Below are 11,350 nucleotides of genomic sequence, written 5' to 3' on the forward strand. Positions count from 1 at the left end.
TCCAGAGCAGTGATGCACAATGACCCCAACCTCTGCATCACTTCTTCCAAATGCTTGACACAAAAGCATTAATTAGGTTAAAAGGCATGACTGATCATCCTGACAACAATTACGCGGTTATCCTTCCCCTCTTTACTTTACGATAGTGACATTTAAGGGGCAACTTGACAAATACAGGAATAGGATGGGACTAGAGGGAAACTGACCCAGGAAGTGTAGATTTTAGTTTAGTCGGGCAGCATGGTCGGCACAGGCTTGGAGGGCCGAAGGGCCTGTTCCTGTGCTGTACTTTTCTTCGTTCTTTCTTTCCAGAAGTACTGTGCTCATCTAGTCAAGGGACATTAGTGCTGGAAAATGGCACTCTTTCCAGTTGTAATATCCAGTACAATGAGCCCCAAGGTCAGGTAGGAAACTACTCTGCACTACTCTGCCCCAACAAGGCATCTTAATATCCTTCCTTGGAAGAGCACAACCTGCTGCACCATCAGTGGCTGTTAGTAAAATTATCAATTAACTTCAAACTACACCACAGGCACTTTGTGGATTTGTGGCCAGTAAGACTTAACAATTGTAGTTGACAAATTTAATTGTATATACAAAACAGCAGCAGTCTCAAAAATCCTTCTTATGAAGCAAGAGTGCTTTTATATAAGTGGCAGTGATATCATTAAGTTTGAAGTTCATAAAAACAGAGGAACCCAGGAATAGTGCTTCAGAGTAAACATTGTAAATGGCATAAATTTATTACCTATAAATCTACTAACCTTTTTAGCCCATAGATGCATTAAAGCACTGTAAATCTTAATATTTAACTGCTTCCGGCGAGTAAGAATCCGGTGATGGAACATGACACATTGATGAGCTCTGTCCAGATCATTGATGAATGCACAAGCCTCAACATAAGCTAAAATATTTCGCTGGGCGTCACCATATTTGTTGCCTTCTTCATCTTCCAGCAGTTTAGCAGAAGGCTCCCAATTATTAAGCTGTTGGTCAAGGTGTTCCACTTCAGCAAGAATAGCTTCCAATGAAAAATCATGTAATGCACTGGACTTGGTATCTGGCTGAACTGCACGTGATTTACTCGTTACTGAAGAACTGGTTCTGTGTGCCACTGGAGTCTTTGCAGTCTTGTCTTTTGATGTACTTTTCCTGCCAGTTCCTGTGGACTTAGCACCAGTAACATTTTGAGTGTTGGACAATGGCTGAGATTCTTTCATTTTTTTCACAACATTAAGTTGTCTTCTGGTTTTGTTGCGTTTTTCTTTGTCTAATTTTTCTATCCATTTGCTCGGAGCTGAGGTAGTTTTTGGAACTATTGTTTCCATGTGACACTTTTTGTCCATTTGCTCTTTGGCTGACTTTTCTTTTACAAGAGCTACAGTGTTTGGGTTAATAGATTTATTTAATTTACTATCCGGTAGAAAAGTATGATTCTTTGTCCCGGTGTGACTTTCTAGATGAATGACATTTATTCGGTTCACAAACTGTACCTCTGTACATTTCACTTCAGTCACATTATCTGCCTGAAGTTGCTGCATTCGAGCTTTGAGAACTGTCATTTGAAGTAGAAACAAGGAAATTTAAACATATCACTAAAAAAACTTTAATTATGAATAAAGAGAATACATACTGCAAAAGCACAGTTAAAACATGACAACTCCTGCACTTACCAACCAAAAATGCTCTGACCCACATGTATGGCACCACATTAATAGCATGGCTAGCTAGAGGAAATGTAATTTTAACATAAACTATTTATGGCACTGTTACTGCTGTGCACATGAGACAAGAAACATGAGCGAGGGGACATGAGAATGAAGGCTCAGAGAAGGGAATAGCAGTCCTGGTTACCGAGACAGGAGCAGGCGACATTACGCAGGAGTAGAAGAAATCACAGAGTAGGAACAAGAGCTTGGTGGTCATAGAATCATGTGGTGCAGGAGAGCCCAAAAGAGACAGATGAGCAAGCCTGGCCAAGGAGATGAGTGTTCTTGCAGAGCGGGCTACGGTTCAGCATAACCAAATTATCTACCTACAAGGCTCCCTCACACAAACTGCTACTCCTCAAACTTGTAATTTTAAACACAACGTGCTTGCTTTAAAACCAGTAAGCAGGTATCTCTGTTTATCTTACAGGCAGAAGCAGGAAAGCCTGAGAATTTAAAAATGTTTATTCTATAAAAAGTTTAGTTACAACAAAGTATTTCAGTAGTTGAATGATCACAGTTTGTATTTCAGGTCATTGACTCTATGTGTAAGGAGATTTTTAAATTCCAGCTCACAACTTAAGTTTAAATAAAATAGATCTAGTCATTGCCTTAATGTAATTTCAATCATTTAGAGCATTTTGGTAATAAATTGGGGCAGCACGGTGGCCTAGTGGTTAGCACAACCGCCTCACGGCGCTGAGGTCCCAGGTTCAATCCCGGCTCTGGGTCACTGTCCGTGTGGAGTTTGCACATTCTCCCCGTGTCTGCGTGGGTTTCGCCCCCACAACCCAAAAATGTGCAGAGTAGGTGGATTGGCCATGCTAAATTGCCCCTTAATTGGAAAAAATAATTGGGTAATCTAATAATTTTGGTAATAAATTTCTTGACTTGGCATAAACGCCAAAAGAGTCCCATGAAAGGTATTTCCTAGTGATCGATAAAGCAAATGTGCTCCTGAAACATACCTATTGCTTCCTCCCTTCAATTTTCCCTATTTACACTTACCTTGTAACAAACGTGCTCTCTCCCAGGTTTGAGTCTTTCCATCATCCTTCTTAGAGATAACAGAAGAGTAATTTCTTCTGAAGAAACCCCAAGACCGCTCTGAAAGAACAATTGGATTTTTAGCTATTCTGTCCACAAAAGCCAGGAATAGCTATCAATAGTTACCAACCCTATTTGTTTTTATTCAGAACTTTACAAAATGCATACAACAGTAACGTAAAGTGCTCATTTGTGGCAGTAGCTCAGTTTTCTTCTGTGTGTAATTAATGCTGCCTCTGTGCTGTGAGGAAAGTGCCTCGATATTCCCATACTGAATTTGCCCTGATTTAATTTAAAAGTAAGTCATTTTTGCCTGCGACCCTTCGATAAATGAAGGAACATCTCTATGTCTACATAAGTGCCTGCATTTATATAACACCTGGTTTAACTAACAGACTAGTTTAAAAATTAAATACATCAGAAACACACAAAGCAGTGAAAAAAGTTTTATGAAAACAATTCCTGAATGCCACTGTTTCAATGGGTTGAAGAATTCACATAATGGAGTATGTAGTTATGATTAATTTGGCATTGCAATATCAATATATCAATATATACTAATAAAATGCAATCATAATTTTGCCCACATAACTAATCCCCAAAGCAGCTAGCAACATATTTTGTGTGTAACAGTGATAAATATTCCTTTAAAATTCACTTGTGCACAGCCAGGTTTTTCAATTTATTTGTCTTTTGCACATCCTTTGGAACAAATCCTGCACAGCATCTTGCAGGCTGCTGCACAACCACATACCCAGGCAGCTTAGCAGAAAAGTTAGTGGGGCTATGAATAACAAATAAATGTCAAATAAATAACAAATAACAAAAATATGTCTATTTTGGCCCTACTGGTAGATATCACAACAGCACCATTTTTCTAACATATGAGCAGAAACTTGACTTATGCAAGGTGATCTCACTAGTTACGATGAATAACCACACCACCATGGGAAGCCTGGCGTCAAAGTTCCATACATGGGCACTGAAACTGCTGCAAAGAGAACAACTCGCATTATACTTATTACTTTTCTATAAGTAAAAAATACTAATGAGCAGTGATTTTTTTATAAATGGAGACGGAGAGAAAAAGGAAGCCTAAGTATTTTAAAGAAATTGTAAATAAATAAACTATCATGCAGCTGCTACAAAAAGCTCAAATTTTGCATAGTTAAGATTAGGCCAAAATTGTACCACACTTTTATGCCATTGAGTAAAATGGAACATAATCTAGGGTGGTAGAGATTGGAGTAGTCAAAGAATGAGGAAACGTTTGATAGCTTCCAAAAACTAATAGAAAAATCAAACATTTTTCTAAAAGCCAATGTGCTGCCAACAACAGTATTGCAGTCTTTCTGAACAGAAGCTTTCATAATTCTTAAAATTTACTTTGATAGAAGTTTGAAAAATAAGTAGGAAAAGGAACAGAATTGTTTATAACTTTGAAGGGTACAGATGAGACAGGATGCATGGTTATCTTCTGGCCTGTTAAGGTCTGGCCTGTTGAAGTAAACCGAGGCACAACACCTTGTACTAAAATCTGTAGAATCAACCAAGACCGAACACTACAATAATAAATATAAAGAAATAATGATAAATATTTCAAACAGATCGAAGCGAATAAAACAGACTTATTTACAAAAGTAGCATAATTTCATTACCGTTATCTTAATTGGAGTAAAACTTAGGGCCTTATGCATTATAATAAAGCACATCAAGGCACTTCACAGGGACATTATTAAACAAAATTTAACATTGAACCACCTGCTGATATATTAAGTCAGATGACCAACAAAAGTGGAGAGGGCAGAGAGGCTGAGGAAGGAAATTCCACAGTTGTGGGACTCGGCCACTGAAAATACAGCTACCAGCGGTGTACCAATTAAAGAGATGCTCAAGGGGCCATAATTGAAGGACCACAAAGATTGTGAAGGGTTGTAGAGGTGGGGTGGCAGAAGTAGGGGTGAGGCCATAGAATGATTTGAAAACTTGCTGAGGAGAATTTTAGAATTGCCGCATTATCAGACCAGGAGCTGACATATAGAACATAGAACAGTACAGCACAGAACAGGCCCTTCGGCCCTCGATGTTGTGCCGAGCAATGATCACCCTACTCAAACCCATGTATCCATCCTATACCCGTAACCCAAGAACACCCCCCCTTAACCTTACTTTTTAGGACACTACGGGCAATTTAGCATAGCCAATCCACCTAACCCGCACATCTTTGGACTGTGGGAGGAAACCGGAGCACCCGGAGGAAACCCACGCACACACGGGGAGGACGTGCAGACTCCGCACAGACAGTGACCCAGCCGGGAATCGAACCTGGGACCCTGGAGCTGTGAAGCATTTATGCTAACCACCATGCTACCGCGCTGCCCCATGTCAGCAGACTCAGATAACGAATGGCTGAAACCTGTGATGAGCTGGCACAATAGGGGCAGCAGAGTTTTGGTTGAGCTCAAGTTCATAGATAATGGAAGATGGGAAAATTAGCCAGCAGTGTAGTGCAATAATCAGGTCTCGAGGTAACGAAGGCAGAGACCAGGATTTCAGCAATAGGTGAGCTGAGGTGCGAATGGAGGCTTATACTATGGAGCTGAAATAGGCTGTTTTAGCATAATTGCAAATATGAGGTCAGATGCTGATCTTGGGGTCTAATGTGACAGCAGTGTGGCAAATGAATTTCAATTTGTCACATGTACCGAGGTACAGTGAAAAGTATTGTTCTGTGTACAGTCCAGACACATCGTTCCATACATGAAAAACATAGGACATACAATAAATACACAATGTAAATACATAGACTTCGGGTGAAGCATATGGAGTACAGTGCTACAGAGTCTGATTCAGCCTCTGAGAGTTACAAGGGAGAGAGATGTGCCTGGATAATGAAGGAACAGAGGATTGTGATGGGGAATGGAGACAAGAGGCGGAATTTACCATAAGATATCTGAGCAGAATTAGGCCACTTGGCCCATCGAGTCTGCTCTGCCATTCAATCATGGCTGATATTTTTCCCATCCCCATTCTCCTGCCTTCTCCCCAAAATCCCCAATCCTCTTATTAATCAAGAACCTATCTATCTCTGCCTCAAAGACACTCAGTGATTTGGCCTCCACAGCCTTCTGCGGCGAAGAGTTCCACAGCTTCACCACCCTCTGGCTGAAGAAATTCCTCAGGGGGGGAAAGGCGGTCAGCGTGGATCTACAGGCCCCACCGCTGTCAACAAGTGACAGCGCCCCTCACCACCAGGAAACCCGTGCGCCGGCGTGGGAATTTCCCGTCGGAGTGAACAGCCGGTGAATCCCACCCAAAATGTTTTGAATGGGAGGAAACATCTGCTCATCCAGCCAGGCGGGCGGATGGTTTACAAACACTTAAATGCAAAGGGTAGTGACCATGAGCCTCACTCACTTCTGGCCAGATATTGCTATTCTGTTAGCAGCTGAGGGTTAAAAGAATGGGATATCTTTCACCTCCCTCCCCCCTCTCCCAAAACAGTGCCAGCCCCGTGTGGGTGAGTGGGCGGTAATGTTAGGGTCTAATGGATCAGTAAGGGGACACATGGAGCCCCAGCCCAGCCAGGGGCAGCCGGGTTAGACCCCAGTGACAGCAGGCGGAGCCCCGCGTTTTTTATTACCTGGGCTCCAAGCGGGGTGCCTCCTGAGCTGCAGGCAGCGGTGACAGGCCGCGGGGAGGAGCAACAGTTCCCTCAAGGTGGCCGGGCCGGAGCTCCGGGAAGAGCAGAGCCGCAGCAAAGACATCTCCCTCTTCCTCTAGGGCGCCATCTTGGTTGTCAGGGGGCGGGGCCTGCCGCCGGGGCCGGCCGGGAGCGCCCGGGGAACTACAACTCCCGGCAGGACCTGCGCGCAGTCAAGCACGTGACACCCACCACCATATGAGGTGTGAGCCATGTGTAGCACTGGGACCAGAGTGGGGAGGGTGGCTCCACATCCCCAATCCACTGAAGCACAACCAGTTGGCTTGATTCTGTCTGGTCCTAGTAAAGGCAGATGGAGGCATGATGGTTAGCACTGCTGCCTCACAACTCCAGGGACCCGGGTTCAATTCCGGCCTCCAGTGACTGTGCGGAGTTTGCATGTTCTCCCCATGTCTGCGTGGGTTTCCTCCAGGTGCTCCAGTTTCTTCCCACAGTCCAATAATGTGCAGGTGGATTGGCCATGATAAATTGCTCTTAGTGTCCAAAATGTTACGGGGAGGGCAGCACGGTGGCACAGTGGTTAGCATTGCTCATTGTTGCCTATGGCGCTGAGGACTCGAATTCGAGTCCCGGCCCTGGGTCACTGCCCGTGTGGAGTTTGCACATTCTCCCCGTGCCTGCGTGGGTTTCACCCCCACAACCCAAAGATGTGCAGGGTAGGTGGATTGGTCAGGCTAATATGCCCCTTAATTGGAAAAAAAAATAATTGGGTATTCTAATTTTTTTTTTAAGTGTTGTTAGGGGGATAGGTAGGGACATGTGTCTAGACAGGGTTCTCTTTTGGAGGGTTGGTGCAGACCTGATGGGTCGAATGGCCTCCTTCTGCACTGTTGGGATTCTATTCTATTTACATATTGAAAGATGAAATTTATGAGTTTCAGTGTCTGTAATTAAGGAATTGTGACAGTAGAATAAAAGCAAAACATTACATGTCCTGCAAATTTGAAATAAAAACAGTATGTGCTGGAAAGGTTCAACAGGTCTGGTAACATCTGTAAAGAGAGAAATGGTTAACCTTTCAAGCTCAATGTAACTTCTTAATAATATTAATCTTCATAAGTGTCACAAGTAGGTTTACATTAACACTGTAATGACGTCACTGTGAAAATCCCTAGTTGCCACACTACAGCGCCTTTTCAGTCACACAGAGGGAGAATTCATAGAACATAGAACAGTACAGCACAGAACAGGCCCTTCGGCCCTCGATGTTGTGCCGAGCAAAGGTCACCCTACTCAAACCCACATATCCACCCTGTACCCGTAACCCAACAACCCCCCCCCCCATTAACCTTACCTTTTAGGACACTACGGGCAATTTAGCATGGATGGCCAATCCACCTAACCTGCACATCTTTGGACTGTGGGAGGAAACCGGAGCACCCGGAGGAAACCCACGCACACACGGGGAGGACGTGCAGACTCCGCACAGACAGTGACCCAGCCGGGAATCGAACCTGGGACCCTGGAGCTGTGAAGCATTTATGCTAACCACCATTCTACCGTGCTGCCCAATTCACCTAACAGCACTTTCGGGACTTGTGGGAGGAAACCAGAGCAACTGGAGGAAACTACGCAGACACTGGGAGAACGTGCAGACTCCGCACAGACAGTGACCCAAGCCGGGAATCAAACCCAAGTTCCTGGTGCTGTGAAACAACAGTGCTAACCGCAGTGCTACCAGACCGCCCAAACCTGTCAGACCTGCTGGGTTTTTCCAGCTGTTTTTGAATTCAAATTATATTCAAATTATATTCTTTTCAGATCCCATCCATTACATCCCTGTTATCTGTTGAATTTGATTGTTTTAATTAGTGCATGATTCTATGTATTTAACTTGATTGTTTCTGATGAGTTCTGAATGAAACGTTATCGATCTGAAATGTCAACTCTCCGCGCAGATGTTGCCGGGTATGCTGAGTATTTTCATATTTTATTTCATATTTCCATCATGATGCACTATCAATGACCACAGAAATAAGGATGTAGTCCGAATTGAAGGCTTTAATAGACAAGATGTTTCCCCAGCAGCTCAAGTACAGAAAAGGAAGCTGCAGGGGAAACACGGTCTCTTATACCCCGCCTCAATGGGCGGAGCTACCTTACATTCTGACCAATGGGTTACAAACCATTGGACCAATGAGCAGCGAGCCTTCTCCACCAATGGTGGTTCAGCACTCCCAGGTACCGTTGTACCTCTAGCACACATCATTGTAGTGTTATCCTTTTGCATCTGTTTTAGGTTTTAGTTCAGGGTTGAATATTGGCCAGGAACAGTGTCATGGCATTGTTGATAACCACAGTAGAAAATGTCTGAGGTCACTGTCATAATGCAAGAAACACAACAGCTGATTTACACAGTTCAGCAAGGTGAACAGCAGGAGAAATGAACATAGAATTAGGAGCAAGAGTAGGCCACTCAGCCCCTCAAGTCTGCTCTGCCATTCAATAATGGCTGATCTGATTGTAACCTCAACTTCACATTCCTGCCTACCCCTGATTACCTTCACCATGGCTTGCTTATTAAGAATCTATCTACTTCTTGATTCGGGGGACACAAGGTTTTAGCCGGGGTCTATGGGGGTTGAGTTGAGGGACACAAGGGCTGAGTCAGGAGAGAAAAGGGTTTACTCGGGGGAGACAGGGGTTGACTCACGGGCACAATACTTGAGCTGGGAGAGTACAGGGGCTGACTCAGGGAGACAAGAGTTGTCTCAGGGGTACTGGGATTGACTTGGGGGAGAGTCGGGGGAGATGGGGGGGTTGACTTGGGCTGACTTGGGGGAGGCAGGCAGGTTCACAGGTAAATGTGAGAAGCAGTTGTTCTGCAGACAGGCCACAGAGGCTACAGGGTTGGCTCCTCGGGGACTGGGGCTACCCACTGAGGAGGTGGCTGATGAGGCCTGTGAAGAGGCCACTGGAGTGCAGCTGAGACAAGACAATGAGGGCCATTCTGTTACTCGCACTTTGATGGATCAAACCATAGGGATGCTGAAGATGAGGTCCCTGTTCCTGGACCGGTCTGGTGGAGCCCTGCAATACAATCCACAGAGTGTGTAGGACAGCATGGTAGCACTGTGGCTAGCACTGTGGCTTCACAGTGCCAGGGTCCCAGGTTCGATTCCCTGCTGTGTCACTGGCTGTGCGGAGTCTGCACGTTCTCCCCCTGTGTCTGCGTGGGTTTCCTCCGGGTGCTCCGGTTTCCTCCCACAGCCCAAAGACATGCAGGTTAGGTGGATTGGCCATGCTAAATTGCCCTTAGTGTCCAAAAAAATGTTAGGAGGCGTTATTGGGTTACGGGGATAGGGTGGAAGTGAGGGCTTAAGTGGTGCAGGTGCAGACTCGATGAGCCGAATGGCCTCCTTCTGCACTGTCTGTCCAATTTCTATGTGTCGCACCTGGTGGTCACCTGTTGCGCTTTGCACATCCTACCGCTGGAGCGGCGATGGGCAGGGAATGAAGGTGGTGAGGCTGAGGAGGTCCTCCAGGGATAAGGTGTTGGCCATGAGGCATTGCTAATGTCGACACAAGGCAGGCGAGCCCAGGATGTACCCATTGCTAATACTCTAATGGAGAGTGATGAGGAGATCCAGTGAGGACATCCCATTATCTTCACATGACTTCTATGAGAATTGCACATGTCTGACTGATGACAGCGCACACTCTCTGTGATAAGGGGGATGCAGTGGATTCCCATAGTCCCTACATTTCAGGGTAATGATGATGACTTGCAGTGGGGACAGTGCGTAGGTCTTCACAGAGCTTGTGCGAATGTCTGAGTCCTGTCTGGCTGATGGCAGCACGCTTGCTCTCATTGTCTTGGGTCATATCATGGCGATGCAGTGGGGAAAGGTACACTTCCTGATCTTACAGCATCCTTCGTGAGCTGTACCCTTGAGATTCAGTGTCACTGGAGGCTGAGGCAGTTGGGAGGGGGTTGGGGGGGAGGGGTAGTGGCAGAGCACACATCGACAATGACTGGAATGAATGATGCCAACCCTGTACATTGTGGGAGACATCCACATTCCCGACACGGTACAGGCATGACTGGTGTGTTCAGTCACGGTGAAGGCACCCCATCAATGAGCACACGGCAGAGGCCCTGGACTGAACGTCCTGCCTTCTCCTTCCACAGGAATCAGGTTTTCATTTCAGAATTACAGGAACACAGCTCATCAGAACAAGGAGCCATAGACAGGCTGCAATGAGTGGGAGTTTATTTACAGAATCGAATGTTATGTACGAGTGATTAACACCTGTGCTCATGTTGTGCAACTGGAGCTTCTTGACATTTCTAACCCTGCCACTAATATCTAACACCCACAGTGGAGGTGGAGGCAGCCTGTTGTCTGCCATGCCCTGTTGTCTGTGAGGACCTTGGTGGGTGAGCCCTTGAAGGGCGAGACCTGAGGGTCCCCCGCCTGCTTTAGGGGTCCTGCTGTGTGGCAGTGTCACTCTCCTTGGCCTCAGGAGCAGGTGCTGATGCAGCAATTGGGGGTTCAGACAGGCGAGGCACTCCCAGAGTCACTTGGGTGGATGGTCCCTGTGTGTGCACCTGGGTGTTGATCCTCCTTGCTGTGGGTGTTTGAGGACCCCTGACTTCCTCTTTGGGAGAGAGGAGCAGCTGGAGTGAGAACGAGAAGCCCTGCTGTCCTCTGGCGTTGACACTAGTGGAAGTCATCAAGTGCCTGTGCCATGGAGTACGTGCTGCTGCAGTGCAGGACAAAAGTCTTGGACCAAGATCTCCATGGCCGATGCCATCCTAGCAGTGTAGACCTCGCTGTTTGCCCTGGCAGCACAATCACCTCAGACTGAAGGTGAACAGATTTTAACCTGAAGACTGTACCAAACACTCTTCCTGATTTTCCCGAGT

The 11,350-nt window shown here is 45.7% G+C and overlaps 1 protein-coding gene across 1 annotated transcript in view; it reads right to left on the reverse strand.

The window, feature by feature from the left end:
* Positions 1 to 6,584, reverse strand: part of polrmt (polymerase (RNA) mitochondrial (DNA directed)) — a 104,049-nt gene extending 97,465 nt beyond the window's left edge. The window contains 3 exon segments of the mRNA XM_038777044.1: positions 765 to 1,555; positions 2,718 to 2,816; positions 6,400 to 6,584. Of these exon segments, the coding sequence (XP_038632972.1) occupies positions 765 to 1,555; positions 2,718 to 2,816; positions 6,400 to 6,523 (1,014 nt within the window). The 5' untranslated portion in view covers positions 6,524 to 6,584.
* Between the last annotated feature and the right edge of the window lie 4,766 nt (positions 6,585 to 11,350).

The sequence above is a fragment of the Scyliorhinus canicula genome, chromosome 18 (genome assembly GCF_902713615.1).
Source record: "Scyliorhinus canicula chromosome 18, sScyCan1.1, whole genome shotgun sequence".
Classification (NCBI taxonomy): domain Eukaryota; kingdom Metazoa; phylum Chordata; class Chondrichthyes; order Carcharhiniformes; family Scyliorhinidae; genus Scyliorhinus; species Scyliorhinus canicula.